Source organism: Coloeus monedula (genome assembly GCF_965178545.1).
Source record: "Coloeus monedula genome assembly, chromosome: 2".
NCBI lineage: Eukaryota > Metazoa > Chordata > Aves > Passeriformes > Corvidae > Coloeus > Coloeus monedula.
The window spans coordinates 61,471,032-61,490,433 of record NC_138782.1 but is presented as its reverse complement, the minus strand read 5'-3'; the positions used below and the strand labels follow the sequence as shown (position 1 = coordinate 61,490,433).

At 39.7% G+C, this 19,402-nt stretch overlaps 1 protein-coding gene across 2 annotated transcripts in view; it reads left to right on the top strand.

Annotated features, from left to right (window-relative positions):
- The window catches only part of PPP1R14C (protein phosphatase 1 regulatory inhibitor subunit 14C), a 50,965-nt gene extending 33,597 nt beyond the window's left edge, over positions 1 to 17,368 (top strand). Inside the window, exons 2-4 of one of the 2 annotated variants that reach the window (XM_082302424.1) lie at positions 6,756 to 6,839; positions 8,202 to 8,234; positions 16,075 to 17,368. In XM_082302424.1, the coding sequence (XP_082158550.1) occupies positions 6,756 to 6,839; positions 8,202 to 8,234; positions 16,075 to 16,149 (192 nt within the window). In that variant the 3' untranslated portion in view covers positions 16,150 to 17,368. The remainder of the gene's footprint in view (positions 1 to 6,755; positions 6,840 to 8,201; positions 8,235 to 16,074) is intronic. The other variant, XM_082302425.1, reaches the window with a different exon arrangement.
- Positions 17,369 to 19,402: the final 2,034 nt, after the last annotated feature.

Here is a 19,402-nt window from a genome sequence, read left to right as displayed (position 1 = left end):
TAGGTTATACTTTAGATCTTGGAGCTTGAGAGTGCTCCCTGTTCCCTGGGTTCAGACAGGAATCTCCAACAGATTTCCTAGTTGAGGTTTTCTTGTAATATAATGTGTACTTCCTAATATAAGCATGGGGCTATTTGCCCACTTACCTACTAACCAACATAGGGTGATTTGGCAGATTCAGACAGGCTTTTTAGCTGTTTCTTTATTCTCTGAGCCAGGTGGATGTGGGGAAGCTTTGGTCTGGAAATCTAATTGCTGTGTTAATAAACTATGGCACTTGAATATAAATGTTCTGCCAACAGGGATTGTTCTCTTGGTCTGAAAGCTGCCCTAATGTAGCTATGTTTTCTGGACCATGCAGTTTGTGCACGCTGGCTGAGCAAGCTGCAGTCCGGCTGTGCCTGCCTGTGTAAACACCATCATGTGTGTTTAAGTGTCTGTCCATCTTTCTCACCTTTTCTGCAGCTTTGTTTCATCCTCTGTATTGCTAGACTTTGCAAATTCCTAGGTAAGCTTCCCCTCTGCTTCACAGCAAGGTTTGTAGTCCTCCATGCAGAGCTCCATTACCATTGTTCTTGGCATTATTCTTGATGTAACAACTGGCAAACACACTTTAGACGTTGAACTTGTCCAAATTGAAATAATCTGAGCTGAGGAGGTTCACAGTGTGTGCCTGTCTCAGCTGGAATATCTTGGAAAGCTTTTTAGGTGAGACTTCAGTTACTTCTGATGTTGAGACTAAAATCAGGAAGAAAAAAGGTGGTCTTCCACATTGTTTGAGGACTTTCAACAGCCGAGTTGAAACTGGTATGTGTGATCTTGGAAATTTAGGAGGGACCAGATTTGCTGTGCGTTGGAGATGCCTGTGGCCAGTTTATGAAAATGTTCTCAGTTTAATCAAGCAACTCTCCTCCTCTTTCACTTGTCATGTGCCTGAACTTGTTAAAGTTTGGCAATAAGCTCAAAGATTGTCATATGTGAACAAGCTTGCTCTGTGGGGAACTAGAAGGGGCTGGGTTCTTGCAGTTTTGTCTTGGCAGGGAGCCCTCATCACAGTGCCTGGGAGCTGAGTTGCTCGTTTTTCTGCTTCTAGCAGTCCTTTCTCTGGCCCTCAGTTGCAGAGAAAGGGTACAAAGGATGGATGTTAGAAGCAAATACCCAAAATGATAGGAGCAGAGGTGGTAGGATTTTGCAGGAAACAAGATGCTGAAGTAAAAGCTGAGGACTGCATTTTTAAGAACAGGAGCAGAGGGCAGTGTGTACTTGAGGATAAAAGTTCTCCAGACTGAGAACTGTACACAGGGCTCAGAAGACCTTTCCATGCTTTACCGGCAGCTTCAGGGGCCCTCGTTGAGTTTGCAAAGTGTTACCTCCCTCTAGTGGTGTATGCACAAGGCTATGGACTGCTATCTCCGGGGTGAGGGTACGTCAGGTCTGGACCATATAGATAAAACACCGTGTCCTGACTTTTATCCAGCCCTTCATACCATGTTATGTAAATGTAGATGAGTTTGGTGCACCAGAGATACTGGGCAGCTTGCATAAGCCATTCTGTTGACAGGTGAACACTTAGTGTCCCTCCTTTGTCATATATTTAGCTGGATCCACGTGATGTCAGACTTGAAGACAGGCTCAGCACAGGAGAAGGTTTCTGTGAAATAGCCGCACCGCCACAAATAAATTACGATTATTCATAATCAGTAGGATCACTGACTCAAAATGAGTGGACAAATCTGGTAACGTTGCCTTGAATGTCTCTGCATTTTGATTCAATAAACAGGAGTGATAGAGGAAGATAGACTTGCTGTTGGTGGAAGAGGCTGCTGCTCTTGTTAGAACAGATTGGGTACAACACGGGTTTTGCTGCTACCTTTTAGCTGGAGCCAAGGTTGGATAGCATGTGCTCAGGATTGTGGGGTCTCATTGTCTGTATTGCCTTTGAGATTTCACATTCAATGACTGGTTGCTAATGAGATAAGTGCCTGATGGGGGAGGAAATAATATGTAACTGCATGCTCAAGGTTGTATCATACTGGGAGCAGCATCCTAAATGTTCACTGATTATCGGCTGTACAAACTAATATTCACTGTTGCATGAACTGCTTCACCTAGACCAAAAGAAATGAGAGATAATTTTTTTTTTTTCATATCTACCATTAGATCTTCATGTCTGCTATGGGATTACTGCTCTCAATATTTTAGGATTGGCGAAAACATGCTGTAATTTAGTAATTGGGTTTTACCACTGAAGATTCTTGTTCTTACTGCAAGTTTCACGAACCCTGGCACTTTTGAGTACCTTCTTGCTGTCTTCAGCATCCTTTCCTAATCTTCTCTTCCTCATACCAATCAATAGACGGAGCAGTCTTTTTGTCTTGCAAATGGCTTTATTTTAGCTGTGTATTTTGACTCTGCACTAGAATTGGCTTTAAGTAAAAATGAGCTTTCTTTGATTCTGGATTAATAATTTTTGATCACTTAAACTATTGTCTTTTTCTGTTTTCACTTTTATCCTCTTTTGCCCTCACACTTAAGTCCCCCAAAACAACTGAATGCTTTGAAACAAGAAACACATAAATATTTCCTTTGTGTTTCATACAAATTACTATTTGGTCATATTCATTTACCTGGACTAAGTGCAATCCATTCATAATCCTACCAGGTTACATATGCAACCAATGGCTTCTAGTCTTGGTAATTTATGGATTTTTTATTTATCATCTGGAGACTTGCACCACTGTCTTGGAGTGCCATCCATGTCGGCAGATGAACTTGTTTAGAGCTGCCTGTATTAGATGCCCAGCAAATGCCTGTTCTAAAATAAATAAATATTTTCATATATTAAATGGATATTTCCAGAAAAACTGGTCTTTTTTTCTAGTTTGGTTTTGATCACTTACTGGCAATCTTCCAGGACTCCCAAGAGGAATCCCTGATTCATACAATCTGAAACCTTCATATGTCTGAATTGTACAGTCATCTTCCCTTCCTTTTCCTTCATTTTTCTTTTGCTATCCTTTCCTACTGTTTCCAAACTCACTATAAAAATGATGGCTTTAACTTTTCTTGCTGGATTTAACTTCTCCTTTCTTTCCCATATTTGAAATCTAAAGCAAAAATCAAACAAGCCTATTTAATTATTTCCCAGCACTACAAATAAGATGGTGCACAGTGAATGGCAGTGAGGATGTGGGATAATAGGCTAATTTGCCAGTTGGATTTATATGGGAAGTTATCCATAGGGCAACTATTGCCCTTTAAATTTTAAAGCCTCCAATAAATGTTTAATTAGTAGATACTTGGGATGATGTCAGACCTGCTTTTGCTGTACTGGAGGTGCTGTCCTCAGGGTCAGCAGACTGGAGTGTGCAAGTGTTCTTCGAGATGCCCCTGCAAAATCCAGCCTTTTGGCTTAAGCTGCTGTGGGAGCTGGTTTTGAAGGCCTTTCTCTGGTCTCACTAATGGATGTTCACCTGCTTCTGTTCCATTCACCTCTGCCAGCTGCAGAGGTTGTAATGTCTTAAACTGCTACAGCTGTTTACTGCTTAATGCATGTCTGTGCCCAAGGTCTTTTGCCCATAGCCTGCAAAGAATTCATGCAACCTAGAGTAATGGGGCTGTCTTTCAGTGCAAGGTTGAATTTAAGTTGCATTAAATATCATGGAAGTTGTCTTTGATATTTTCTGACTTTCAAATAATTAAGCAGAAATCATCTTATGTTCTGCCTACATTGTTAATGCAGGCTGCAAAGGGTGCTTAAAAGGAGAGTGTCTATCCTCCCCTCCCCCAAGAGTTTCACTTGATAGATGTTTGCACCTGGAACCCCCACACCCCTTCTGTTTTAGCTTTTCTGGGGGCTGCTCCCTGTCAGCATGCTGCTAGTGGTTTTTGCCCCCTGCCATCACCTGCTATTTGCATCACTTTGTCTCACTCTTACTGGAGGAGAACTGGTGGCATTGCTTTGTTTTTTTTTTTTTGCACAGCCTCATGACAGTAACAAGACCCTCAAAATACCATCCTTTGGCTATGCACAGACCCTTTCAGGCTTGGCCCAGCCCAATCTGTATCTAGCTGCTTAATTGTAATTCGAGCAACCAGACTAATCTCATCAGTAAAATCCGTCAAACAGAAGGCATGACTTTGTCTTTCCTCTCTCTCTCATTACAGCTGTTGTGGAGTGGTCAGGCTCCTGACCTAAGGGCTTGTTTTTCACGCCTGAGATAAAACTCTTGAGATCATGTAGGCACAGTAGTTCAGATGGAGAAAAGATGTTTTGACTGTTTGTTCATTCAGCCAAAAGTAAGAGCAAGAGTTACCTTTTTGGTCTTCCCTCTCCATTTGTGTTGTGTATCAGAGTTCAAAGCTGCTGTGAGGTGAAGAAGACACACATGATCTTTTACAGAAAATGTAACTTAGTTGAAAGCCATTGTGTCAGATACAATTATAGTTCCTTGTTTCAGAAATATTTCTAGTTTATTTTTTTTTATCACTTTCTGTGATGTACAGGAGCTTTGTTACCTCTTATACCAAAGTTTCAGTGAACTGCTGGTGCAGTTGCCCTCTGAATTCATGGCACTGTGAACCTTGAAGTTGTAGGAGAAAGCTGAAGAAGGTAAGAGGGATAGAAGCAGGATTTCTCCCACTGAACTGGTACCATTCAGAGTGAAACTAACCTTTCAGGAGTACTCAACTTCAATGAAGTGTGATCACAAAAAAGCATTAGATACCTTCTAGGCAATCTCCCCTCACTGCTGCTTTTCAGCGTTGTTTCAGTTTGCTAGAATGCCACTCCAAGAGGTAAGAGTTCAAAATGTGTATCTGACAAAATATTCAGTGTGCTGAACAGCACTTCTAAATGCAGACAGATGCACTATTTCTATTTACAGGGTTCAATGGATGTGTCTTTTGAGAAGTTTACAGTATTAGTAGTGAAAAATTACTCCAGGCACCCTGTCTTAACAGTATTTAGGCTGAGCTGCTTAGATAGAATGTTCAGGAGGTTTTCTACCTATGTGTGGAATTTCTGGTTCTTGGTGTGATATGTGAATTCGCTTAGAGTTGGGATAGTAAGCCACTAAGTAATTGTACCACTGTTATGGATTATTCTTTATCCTTTCCAATTCTGATGGCTTTTACTGAATATGTAGCCTATATATTTTTCCTCTTCCTCTTGTTTAAATTGCTAAATTGCATAAGGTTATAAACTCCTGTGTTGCCAGATTGCATTACAATAATTGGTATCTTTACTTCATTTCAGCAAACGTCCACACTTCCTTTCTGACCAGGCTAATTGGGCAAAGGGTGTGCTTTGTGTATTTTTGTTCTTTGGGTCTAACTGCCTGTGTGACTGCGCTATCGTGTCCCTGTACACTTTCCTTCAGAGATGGGGAATGGGGAACTTAATCATCCAGCTTCTGTCCTTTCTCTGCACACTCAAAAAGAACAGTTGGTGTTTTAGCTGGAGTTTGATACAGCTGGTTATTTGCCGCTTTGGTGCTTAACTTCTGTTAGATTAACTTGAACTAACTTATCTTTGTTGCTGATGTTTGGACTGTCTTTTACCCAGTAGAAGAATAATTTTGGTGTTACCTGAGGCAGTTGCTATTGGAGCTCTTACATTATCTCACAGTTGTTGAATTATTTCACAATTGTTGAAACCTTTGCAACTTGCTAGAACCACCACATTTTTGTTAAAATGCTTCTTTAAAGGATCTTGAAAAGTGTTGGTAGGGTACAAGAAGGCTGCTGCTGCTGTGATCTTGTTGCTTCATCCTGACTCTTAAATCCACCTTCCCCTTTGGAGGCTTTCAGGTCCCTGTTTTCATTAGGTAGGTGCCAAAGTGATGCTGTGTCAGTGAGTTGATTGATGGCAGTGTACTTGTGGGAGAGGATAGTCTTGCAGTGCCCATGTGTTGGCTTAGATGGAGGAGGGGCAACAGAGGAGCTGTGTGCCATGGCACTGAGGCTTCTGTCAAGGCTGGACTTGGTGTGGGAGAGAGGCTTAAATCAGAGTTTTGTATGTGCAGTAGGGAGCTGCATAACAATTTTGATGAGAAGATGTATAAAATGGCCAGCAGAATATCTTTTGCATAATTGCAAATGCAATAAATGGTGATATCTGTGGATGGTGAATTCTCATTGGGATTCTAGAGCTCAGGGGTCCTTCAAAATGTGTGGACTGCTGCTCTGACTCAGGGAGCAAGGCATCTGATGTGTTGCTGATGCAAAGGGAGAAGTGTGTGGGTGGAGGAGGTTTAAGAAAAATTCTCTAAAATACTCTATGCCTTAGACTTTGTGCTTCACTGCAGGTACTGAAAATCTGAATTCTTCTGATGAAGCTTGTATTGTAAGTCAACTTTAAGCAATGGAGATCTTTCACAGTGTTACCAAAATAAGCAGTCCAATCTAAAATGCTTTCAAAACAATTTTGTGGCTTGCTGCAGTTGTTATCTACTTCCTCTTCCTTCTTCTTCTTTATCCTCATGCCCAGTACAGTGAGAATAGCATGACTTGTGCTGCTGGCCATGAGTTAGTAACACATCCTGGCTGTGAGCAAAGGATTGATTAGAGTTGTCAGCTCCTGTGAGGCTGGGGCTTGGCCTTTTGCTGGCCTGGGAGCAAGGAATCAAGCCACCATGCGCTATTGATTTCCTTGTCTGGCTCCAGGAAGATGGGTTTGTGTGCTATCCCTAGGCTGCTTTTGGGGTTAGTTAAAAGATAGCTCTATGGACTAAGTGGGTATTTTTGCATTTCAGGAAGAAGAAATGCCAGATGTAGAAATTGACATTGATGACCTTCTTGATGCAGCCAACGAAGAGGAGAGAGCTCTCAAATTACAGGTAATATTATTTTATAATTTTAAATCAGAAGGTGGCTGAAGTAATGCATCTGGATCGATATCTTGTGTTTGATTGAATCCACTGTAAAAGTAGAATTAGAATGGAGAGGTTCGTAGGTCTAGTTTATCATAGTCTACCAGACTGTTCAAAGGTAATCAAAATCCTTTTAGATAAAAAATTTCCGGAAGGTAGGTGGTAACACTAGTAAATAAAACTTCAAAGAATCCAGTAATAGAGGGAAATACGCTAAGCCAAATTAGCCTCATTCTAATTTGTACAAGTATATAAAATAAAGAACAGAAAACATAGAAAAATGAAGAACAGTCACATGGAAAAACTGTATGACTGAGAGTCAGTTATGATGACCAGATAGTTTCTGTGATTCACTTCAGCAGCAGAAATGTGTATGCATGTGTATACAGACCAGAAATCTTCCCTTGTGCTTAGACTACTGGTAATTATTTCTGTCTATACTAGATAGAAATTGGAACCCATCAAAAAGTTGAAAGAAAGGGTAAGATGGCCAGGAACAGGAATTAGTAGGGAAATTCAAAAGCTGTCTGTTGAAATTACACAGTTCAAGCCAGCTCTCTAATTCTTTGAATCCTGTGTGAGGTAGAAGTTAATGAATGGAAGAATGAGGGGGAGAAGAAAAGAAACATCATTGTCTTAATATATATCTCTCTCTAAATCAATATGTAAAACTAATAGGAAGTGCCTCCATTTATAATCTTTTCAGATGCACTAAGAAAATAAAAACTGTTCTAGAGTTGTGGCTTGCCCTCAGCTTGCTTCTGGGAGGTGACTAATGTGGTGCTTAGATGCAGCACATCTGATTTCAGTGCCTGTTAGCACCCTTTTCCCAGTGCCCCCTGGCCAGCCACAGAGATGTGGGGCATGGCCCCAGGCTGTTTGCTCAGCGTTCATAAATAGCTTTGCTCCTTCTGCCTAAACTAGCTGCAGCAGCCCCCTGCTAGGAATGCCCTGCTAGAAATAACTAACGTCTCTATTTCTGCATTGCAAAGACTCTGATGTCCTCACAGAAAGCTGCCTTTCACATGTCTGTTGCTGGGAGAAATGTTCTTAGATTCTCCTCCTCAGGTTTTCTTGGAGAGAGGGATTTTGTAACTTCCTACCTGGGGAAAGAAGCCATTATTTCTCTCCTGGTACAAATCATTCTGATCCACCTAGGGAGCAAGGGTGACTTGTATAACTCTGGGTTTTCAGTAACATCTTCATTCAGTGATTCAAAGATTGTTGCTCCTTTTCTTTCTCCCCTCCCTTGCCAGGTTTCATACCATGACTTGTTTATGTACACTATTACTCTGTATGGATACTGACGCTTTCATATTTTGCTTCTAGGAAACTCTTGTAGATTGCTACAAACCAACAGAGGTAAAAGACTTTTTAAAAATGCTATTATCCTGCGGAAACTGTAGTTATGTTCAAGCTAAAGTAACTCTATTTTTATTCTTATGATAAAGTAACTAGATGAATATGAATGTCTAGCTGATAAACTTGGAGCTTTATATCCTGAAAATGTTTGTGCCTTTCACTTGGCTACAGTAGGAATGTGATTGTACCCTGTGGAGGAACTGCTGGTCATTCCAGCTGAACTATCAATATTGTTTTCTGTAATGCTCTGAGTGACTATACTGACTTACACAGCTGCCATGTTATAAGAAATCTAAACACAGTTCTCATCAGATGGATAAAATATTTATGTGTTGGACTGTGCTCTTCACTGTGAAATCATTTAATTTTGTCTAGGACAGTAAAATTTTTTCTGAGAACTGTTATGCAGATATGCAGCTCAGCTAATTGTTTGTGTGAATGGACTTGAATAAAATTGTGGGATAACCTGTACTAGCAGGATTTAGTTACCCAGCTTTCAACTTGCGTATCCATTAATGTGTCCAGTGTCAATACAGCCTGCTTTTTTTACAGTAATGTGTGTTTACTAGGAAGAGTAAATTTTGTAAAAAACCCCTTTGGACTCATTCTAAAAAAAAAGAGGAACAAAAATAATTTAAAAAATCAAAAGTCTAGATGATGGGTCAGTTTGTTAGTTCCATTTATAGAATCAGTTCTTTCCCAGAAGTGGCTGCTACACAGTATTTAATAGAGGGGTTGGTTTACAGGATTCCTCTTGTCAGTGGCCTTTCAGCTGTGCATGACTAGAAGCCAGGTGTTTGGTTTTGAAACAAGGCTGCAAATACATTGGTTCTTCTGTAATATCTGCAGCTGTAGCCACAGAAACTGCTGGGGTTTAAGGATAGTCAGACTGTCAGGAAGATCTGCTGGTGCAGCTGAATAGGCACTTCTCACTCCATGAGATATTTTCTTCAAGACTTTTCCATTTTTATTGATTCCTATGGTAGATGGGGAAGATTCTTCAGAATTGCTATAGTAGTTGCTGGTACAAACATTTTGACAGTGCAGGGAATTAACCCAGAAAGACTCACTTGATAAGACTTACAGAGCTTGTTGTGTGTTGTATCTTGGTTTCTTTACAGCGGATACTGTCTCTGCTATTCAGAACATAAAGAAAAATAGTACAGGCAGAAAGCTTAATAACTCACAGCTCTTACCCAACTGTTAAAATAAACCTCTAAACCTGCAAATGTGTATCTTAAGTCAGTTTTGCTTCGTACCTTCCATTTAGACTGAAGGTTAAGGAAAGACTGAGGAATTTTTGTATGTATCCTGGACTGATTTTCATCAGAGGAAGTGGAGTTATCCAGGTCACTTAAAAGATGGAAAGAGTTCCCAGCCTCTTTAATAATTTGGCCAAAGATAGTAGCTGACAGTAACTTAAGAGGCATTATTACAAAACCTTTCTTCTAAGGGAAATATAGCTAGACTGTTGAATGTGCTTCTAAAATATTAAAAGCTTTTCTCAGGCAGCAGTTATGGCTGTTTTAATTTGTATGGAAATATGCTTAAGGTGGGACCTTTATGTAAAGACTTACTGTGTACACAAACTTAAAGGATGTGGTATCTGCTAAATCAGTGCTGTAATCAAATTCTGGATTTGAACTGTTGTAATTGAAGAGGAGCAGGGGGCAGCGTCCTCTTCCTGTATCATCTGTGTGCCAAAGCAGTCAGTTCTTCATACAGTCCCACATGTCACTTGTGGAAAATCCCACTCTGACCTTTGTCAAGTTGCTATCTCAGTTCTGCCTGATGTTCTCTGTCATCATCTGGTGATGGAGATTATTGATGTTAGCAGTGAATATAACAAAGAAATTTAAATATAATCTGCAATCTTGATGATGAGGTTTAGATACTTCATAATAGACCCTTATTTAGGATAGGAGGACAGTTTGATTGTGAAATCAATGAGGTTTTTTCAAGACATGTATTTTGAAGAAGGCTGACTGAATCTGTATTGCTGTTATCTCTGCTATTGGTAACAGCAAGGCCACTCATTTAGACTGGGCATTGGAGAAAATCTGAAATATTTGTGGCTGATGTGAATTAAAGCTTCCACTAGTGGGACAGCCAAAGTGATGACAGGAGAAACAACAAGGAAATTCTTCAACTGCTATAGGAGAGAAATTCAATGAGTGGGCAATTTATATGTTTACTGACTCCAAAAGATGCAGCTGAGCAACACACGGTCTGCAGACAACGAGTGTTTGAAGAGAACTGGATAAATTAGATTTGCGGTTTATTTACTTTTTTCTTTTCTTATAAAAATATACAAAGCTTCAGATGAATGGGCTGGAGATCTCCCCCATTCAGGTGGAGGGTTCATTCAAGCAGGATTAAATCTATTTTGCTAGTACAATTCTTCACTTTAAATGCAAAAGGGCAAAATGGGAGAAAAAGGAGATGAAGTTGCATCATTAAAGAAAATTGCATTGGTGGAAACTTATAATAATTTTCAATGTGGTTTGCAAACAAACTATGTTGAATTGTTGTCCATATTTTCTGGAGAACTTGGGCAGAGATTTAAGTTACTGACTACTCAATTACTTCAGTGGTTGGACTATTTCAGCAGCTTTTAACACTTTTGAAAAAGGTAGAGATGCATTTTCTTAACTGTATGTTTCTCCAAGTTTAATTTCTAGCTGGAGCAAACTAGAGGCTTGTGATGCAACTTTTTCGAGTGGTGTTGGCACTATGGTTTTTAAGATAAAAGCTGTTTTGTGTATCTATTGACATAATGTATGTTTTTAGTATGCAGGCATGAATAGAAAGCTCAATACTTCTGAACACAGAACCCCATAACTTTTGAAGGACTGTATGTTTATTTTGGCCCTAATATTTTATGAATTATTTCAAGTTAATTGTTGGTTTTTCTATGAAATTGCAAGGCAGCAATATGTAGGATACCCACAAGAAGCAATAGTCACTATAGATGTGTCCTAAAGCCTCAGTGCAGTGTGCTGCCTTACATATGGGCGAGCCAGAGCAGCTGATGGGTGGCAAATTATTAAGTCACAGCAAATGCATTTTGTGTCCATATTACTTGAAATCAGATAGGACAGTTTGTAGAGAAAAAGGGTTAGAAAGCATGCTTATTTAAAAGCGATGCAGGCAGATGCATTTTGAGTAAAGTATGATTTGTTGTTCATCCATTTGACCACTGAATTCAGTGAACTAAAACTTTTTATGTGCCTGCTGAGATCTGCCCTATATTGTACTACAGCCTTGGAGGGAATTAAGCTTGCATGTTTTCATTTCTGCAAGTACTCATGAATACAACTTATAAATACCCATAGCAATATCACAATGGAAGGGCAAGTGGTGATTTGACAAGAATAAGCTGTGCTTGTTTACGTGCTGCTGATCTGGAGAATAATTGGGCTGCAAGTCTTTACCATAGCTAAGCTTTGTAGTATGTAGTTAGTGCTTTGTACAGAGCTCACCAAGAAGCTAAGTTGCTGCAAAAATTTCATCCTCTGGACACTAATGGTGCTGTGGCCTCACTGGAGAGGGCATGTTGATGGCATTTTTCAGTGAGGCTGTAGAGACGCTGCACTGGTTCTTGCTAATAGAGGGCATCTTCTGGCCCTGCTCTCCCAAAGCAGTTCCCTTCTTTCTGTACGATTGGCTTCAGGTTTGAGCCTTTGTGGAAGAGGTGTTTGGCAGTAAGATGGGTAGGGTGCCCTCTTTTTCTTTTTTTTTTTTTTTTATTTGTTGGTTTGGTTTTTTGGTTGGTCGATTTTTTTTCTTTTTAGTTATTATTTAGTTTTTTCCCAAGTAGCTGTGGGATTGCTCTTCCAGGCTGACTTTAGTTTTTACATCCAACCAATGGGGCTGTCTCCGAGAAATAGCCTTGGGCAAACAGTTAAGGAAATCTTGGTTTTTGACCTGGCTACAGGGAACTAAAGCTGTGAAGGGAAGCTGGCTGAGGATTCATTTCATGCTCTAGTGAAGCAGGAGGACTAGAAACTCTAAATTTTAGTTTAAAAACTAGTCCTGCTACATGTGTGCTGTTTGAGGAAGAGAAATCTGGAGAGACAGAGTCTAATTAGTCTCCAGAATTAATTGGAAGACTTGAATAGGAAGCCTGGAATTCATTGTCTGTCAAATGACCTCATTAAAACAATGAGTCACACCACCAAAGCAGAGAGGTGATTTCCTCCCCTTTCCTGAATTAGCATTTCACCTTTGTTTTTTGCCTTTATTATTTTTTTGCCTAAGGCTGAATATAGATGAGTTCAAATGAACTATAGATTTAGTCTGTCTCTCCTTAAAATTTGCCTTTGGAATTAGAAAGATGTCTTCTAGAAACAACGATTTAGTATTATAAAGTAACAAGATTCTCAATACTTGTAACAAGGGTGCCTCCTTGCAGAAAATCTGTAAAAAAGAATTTTAACTAAGTTTGCATACATTTTTGCACATTTAAAAAATTTTAATTTTTATTTCATTTACCAAGGCACAAAGTGCTGGTATGAGATTTTTCTTCTATTAGAAGTGCATGTAGCCTGTATATTCCTGGCTATAACCCTTCAAGGAATAATTAATAAGTTCTTGAATCCTTAGCTGAATTATTCTTACGGTTTTTAACTCTGTGAATTAAATCAGTATATATAGGTAGATAATTCAACCTGTGTTACAGAAGTGTTTTTAACATAGATTAGTACACCATCAGCTTTCAAACATCTGATGCTAAATTGCAGCATATCTTGTTAGAGGGGATTTCAATAAAATGCTCTGTGTAAAATGATTTTTGTGTACACGGTGGAGATAGATGTGGATATTAAGTCTTGACTCAAATGGCCACAAGGAGCAACACTGCAATTTTTGAACAATGGCTTAAGAAAAAATTGGTCATTACTGTCATAAGATGAGTTGATTAGTTACTGAAATGCTGTGAAGTTTCTTTCCTGCCTCCATGAGGGAAAATGTGCATCTTTTCTAGAACACTGCTTTTCCTTGATGGGAAACTGCAAAGCAAGAAAGGCACAAGCACTGGAGCACAACTGTGTTAATGACAGCCCGCTCCATGCAAGTGTCAGATGCAAAGTGATACTTAAATCAGAAATGTGCTGAGCCAGTGTTGTGGTTTGGGTGTCCACGGGATGTGCCCACCAGCAGTACTGCATTATGCAAAATGTCTGCCACATGCAAAATGCTCTTGTTGGGTTCTACTCTTTGGTACTGCAGACCCTTATTTCAAGAAGAAATAGTTCCTGAGGGATAAAGCATTTTAAATTATTACAGGTACTTCTTCAAATGAATGCTTCCTCTGCCTTAAGAATAGTTGCAGTTACCTCAGATCTCCTTTAGGGGGTTGACCCAAGAGTTTGGTTTGTTTTAGCAGCATTAAGAAGTTTCCAGGTGGTGTTAAACTTGCCTGAAAACTTCAAGCAAATACCCTGTTTTGCAAAAGAAGGTGCTTATGGTAACTCTTCAAAGTATAAGGGGAGGAATATCATATTAAAAAGCAACTGACCCCGGCTACATTTCATATCTAAGGGAAACTTGCTCCAAACTCTACAGGGTTGTGGGAGAATGGTTAGAGAAATGGCAGGGTGGGATGTCCCAAATGACTACAGAGTACCATAGATGTCCCTGTCCCCTCCGCAGGTGCCCCTTCCTGTAAGGCTTTTACTTGTGTGAAGCTGCTGCAGAGTTTCCAGATATAGTGTCTTGTAGAGTATTTGTGGCTTGAACAGGCAATTAATAAAGTTTTTCTAAGGGAGGAACTGCACTTCAGCCCATTCCTCTCCAAAGCTGTCTTAATCTGATGTTTTGGCATGGGACTACAGGTTTGTCAACTTTCAACTACTTGCTGAAAGGCAATACTAATGACATTAATCCCAAGTAAAAATCTTCTAAGATCACTTCAGGGAGTTAATTTCTCTAATGATTTATATAAAGCAGGGCTTTATATAAATTTGATAGTAAAAAAATCCAAAAGTGTGTTTATATGTTTCAAGCAGCACCATGCCTGCAGTTTTGCATTATCTAACAGGTCCTTACAGTGATGATAGGATGACACAAAACTGTTTGCAAAGTTTGTTGAGAACTGTGAATTTTTAGCGTAAGCATGTCTTCCTCCTTTACTGTTTTTTAGTGGAGAAGTACTGGGCTGTGACAAGTTTAGAATTGATATTGTTGCAGTGGCTTGTGCCTGTGTGGAAGAAGACAGCTTCAAGAGGATGGAGGGAGAGGATTTGGGGGTCTTAGGAAACCTGTTTTTCTGATTATCTCATTAGGCTGTGTGTGTGTCCCGATGGGAAGTGTGATATTGATATGCATAAGATGTATTCCTTACATCTATGTGTGTAAGTTAAGTGGCCTTAACTTAGTTCAGGGTGGAGACCCCACTGTCGTGTAGTTGCTCTGCCTTCACTGCTGTTCCTTGCAGCCACAGGTAGCGTGGATGCAACAATAACCACAGTGCAACAGTACATGCACTTCACTATAGATGTGCATAATCTGTCAGAAAAGGAAATTGGTTTGGTGGGACCATGGTCCCACCAGAAAAACCTGACATATTTCTCAAGTTAAAATACACATTTACAGAGACTTTCCTTGTGCAAAGTGTAGCCCCTTGTAATGCATGTTTCAGTGTGACCTGTTTTGAAAGGTACTGCTTTGTCATTTAGGTGGTGACTTTGTTCATTGGAATTTTTAAGCATTCATCCAGGAAATAATGCTTTTAGTTGTTTCATAGAGTGTTTTGGGTTGGAAGGGACCTTAAATATCATCTAGTTTGACTCCCCTGCCAAGGGCAGGGACACCATCCAGTAGGTTCTCAAAGCCCTGTCCAACCTGGCTTTTCACATCAACCTGACTGACTAAATCCATAATTATGTTCCATGTTTATAGCTAGCTGATTTCATAAGAACCTTTTTGTAGGTGTATACATAGTACTGTGGATAAACATTATTTTCCCAGTGTGACAGCAAGGAAGTAATTTAGCTTTAAATGCACCTGCAAGAAATTGTATGCCAAAAGAATTTTGAATTATGCAAACCTGTAGGCTTCTGTTCTTACACAGTTTAAAAAAGATAAAATCTGCTGAAACTGGGAAAAATATCACTGTGCCTGGTCCATGAATTGGTTTGTTGTGTTCTGGGTTTTTTGTTCTGGGTTTTTTTGTTTTGTTTTGGTTTGGTTTTTTTTTCTGTTTTTCACTAGTGTCATTCACTTGGCTCTGCAACCGGTTTCACCCATCATAAACCAGTGGTGCTACCTCTGGTTCCTTCTTCCTGCCTTGCCTCGGGCTGACACAAGTGTTAGTGTGGGCTGAGTGGTGGGCCTGGTCAGAGGGCTGAGCCAGCTTGGTAAAGTAGCAGGGCAGGAGGAAAAACACCCAAGTTTTTAGCCAGATCAGCTTTCTTGTACAGCTGAGTATGCAGCCAACCAAAATACTGATTCCAGCATGGAAACTGGCAAGAGAAACACCTCTTTTGGCAAGAGTGCTGATTTCTGTGCTGGATTAAGCTGTGGAAGTCTGCTTTGACTGTTTGCATTGTATCCAGCCATAGGTGTTGCTTCATTCAATAGTTGGTAGAAGGCCCTGTGCAGTAAAAACCTGAAAGATGGCTAACAACTGAGCCAGCACAATCACAAGGAAAAGCTCGTTGTTCACACCTCTGCTGGATGGGAAGGGTGTGTATAAGGTTCCTGGTGATCAGGCCAGAGAAATTCCAGCTTAGCAGTAAAAGCTTAAATAAAAATGTACAGTTTGCTTTTTAGAAACAAAACTTGATTATGGTATTATGGGATCATTAAAATTACTCATATTTTCTTTTTTTTCCCCTAGGAATTTATCAAAGAGCTGCTAACTCGGATAAGAGGAATGAGGAAACTCAGTCCCCCTCAAAAGAAGAGTATATAAATAACTCAAAGTAATAGCACTCTGTAAAAGACATGGCAAGGGAAATGGGACTTTGAATACAAGACCTTATTAAAATAATTGTCTTTCTCCACAACTTTTTTGATTTTATTCAGTTTTGACTCAAGGAATTTTTTTGTGTGTTTTAAGGGTTCTTTTTTAAGTGTCAAATTTTTTTAATCAAAAATACCAACAATTTGGATGCTCTCAACTTTCACCTGAGGATTACTGAAGCAAGTGAAGAATCCAAGAGTTAGTGATGAGGGGAAGCAAGCCTATGTGGTGAACCAGAAGATCTTGTAAATTTACAGAGCTAGGAGACTTCTCCTTGCAAAACATTTCTTAAGTTGGTTGTACATTTAACTCATGGATGTCAAGTTTCTTGTGCTTGTCTGTACATAAATTTTAAAGTGGGTTGTGAATACTGTTTCACATGGATGGAAGGAGAAGTTTGTTATAGTAAATTATTTAAATGGTGGTTGTTGCAAATTTGCTACCAGAAGGTACCAATTCAGATTACTAAAAAGAATGCTGCCATTTTTCTAAATACCCTTAAAGCAGCCCAGTGAAGAATTTCATCATATCTCCTTGTTTAGACTGCAGCATATGAAAATTGGGAATTTTAAGGGCTTAATTTGTAGACTTAAAAGTTATTTGATTGACTTTGATGCTTTGCCAGGATCACTTCCTCTCCAGGATCACTTCCTCTCTCATGGTGTCTTGGAGCTTTGCCAACCTATACTGAATATGGGCCTGAAGTGATACCTAGAGAAATGTCCATCACCATTTAAAAGCTGGTTCATACTGGAGGAAAGGCAGGGATACCAAAATGAATTGCAAGTACTGTATTGCATTTAATGGTGTGGTCTTAATCAAATGCAGATTCCTCTCCTGTAAAGGTAGGCAAAGAGTAATAAAGCCTTTGTTTATGGCTCTGCCCTGAGAAGTGGGGAGACTTCTTAACTTGGGCTCTCTTACTTCTAAGAGCAAGAACAGAGATCCCTGCTCCCTTCTGGAAAATGTCCTAACTAGAATGTTTGATAAGCTACCATTTACTGGTAGGTGACACTAGTCAGGCATTTTATATCAAGGGTGCTCTGAACATATTTTATTTTTCAAAAGAAATACATGTTTGTGAATTTTATGTATACTGGCAAGCTTTTTTAATGTATTTAATTTTGTAATGTTTACTGATGATTTTATTTACCAGATATTTACTCAAATAAATGGAACAACTTGTGACTTGTTACATGTACACTTTACAAGACTACTGTTGCTGAGTAGGTTTGTAAATGGAATTGCTTGTCAAAAAGAGAAGCCTGTGAAGTGGTAAGTACATGGGAACCCGGCTGTATTGACCCTAACTGGCTTTTAATGTACCCAGTATCACTCAACCTCCTGTAACCTGGTGCACAGCTTCACTTTTGAAAGTCTCCTCCAGATGAGGCCTTCCTTCCCTGTGCCCTACGGAATTTAAAAAGGGGTGGGGGAAAAAAAGCACGGAAATTCTTTCAGGTAAATGCTGATAAATTCAGGTAATTTTTTTTGTCCACCAGAGAGGGACTGTAGGAGAGGGCTTACACAGGGTGGCTCTCAGTTTCCTAGTGAAGGTGTGGCAGAAGGGAATCTTTCAGAAGGAGACACACTCTACCTTTCTTCCTTTATGCACCTTTCTGGATCCTCAAGAAATGGCAGCAGCCCTCAGAAAAGACTCACCTGCAGCATTTTAAATTTAAATCTTGTATCTTGCCAAAGTTACAATTTAGCTCTGGTTTTCTAAGAAGCCACCCAGTAGATTTTTTTTAAATTTTGAAATGAAAATTCAGAGAAATTGGGAGGAGCTAGTGAATTATTCTGTTTTTGTGTTGTAATCTCCCACTATTGTTGTCAATGTTATCAGTGGGATGTCTTTGGTTTTGAAAGAGGCCCATGTGTCTTGCCACAAGAATCCATGGTCTGTGCTCCTTGTAGAGGATCTCATGTAGCTAGATCTAAATGACCAAGTTTGTATCAACATCACCCTTTGAAGGAGAGAATGTTACAGGAAAAGCTCCCTTACCTGCTGAGGTAAGGGGGCTTTTGTTAGATTTTTCACCCAACTCTGGAGGCAGAAATTGGTGGTGATGTAAAGAAGTCTCACTAGCAAGCCTGATGCTTGAGCGGGCAGGTACTTTTTCTGAAAAGCTTTTTGGTTTGTAAACCACTGAGAAGCTTTTTTCAAGCTGAAAACAGTTTAGTATGTCCAAAATCGGGAAAAATCTTTTGATTGGAGACTTGCTGGCAATTCTCATGTTCAGAGTCTTGAGCTGGAGTCTGAAACAACCCGAAGTTTGAACAATAAGGTTTCTAGTAATTTTCACATCCAGAGATGCATTTTGTGACTTCACTGATGATTTCAAATATCACTTTTTTTTTTTCCTTTATAGTAACGGTGTGCCAAATCAGATGTCAATTAATGGCAACTGTACCAGTTCTCTTATTACCTACAGCAAAAAATACTATCCACAAATATTTTTTCTTTTGTGTTGTTTGACTAAAAGCTGCCCACCCTACTGTATGCATTACATATTTGTGTCTTTTATCCTATTCATCTTGCACTGAAGTAGCTGTGGAAAGTAGCAGTGTACCCCTTCAAAAAACCAGTAGGTTTGGTGGTACACTTAGAAATAGTGAAGACTGGGATAGTCCTTACTGTTTTCTTGTCTCATGGAGATGGGATAAGTCACTTCTGAGAAGGGTTTCCTCTCCTCCAGTGCCACAGGTTTTGCTGCCTTACAAGTGTCAGTGAGCAAAACCAAGCTCTATATAGCTTTTTTTTGCAGTTGGCCTGATTTTCTTGGGGACTTAAGGGGTCTCATTCTTGCTAGCCTTGGTGTAAGTGGGAGGGAAGTAAGAGGGCAGAATTGACCCATTCACTAAAGGTTTAATTGGGCTTTATGTCTTTATACTGTGTGGGTGTTCTTGGCTCTGGGGCAATATTCAAGGGGCATATAAATAGCACACTGTTACTGAAATAACTTGAAATTAAATCTTACAGCCCAGTCTCTTTGCTGTCTTGCCTGGACAGCTTTCATGAGAAGGGCCAAGTTGCTGCAATGAGAGCTTCCTCTGGGCTTTTTAAGTGGCTAATGAAAGAAACGGAAGTTCCTTCTTGCAAATGTGTAGTGAAACTGAGGTTTTTGTTTTGGAATTGAAGTGCCTTTCCAGTGTAAAAAAATTGTCTGCAAGAGCATGTGTTTCTGGAGTCTGCTTCCTA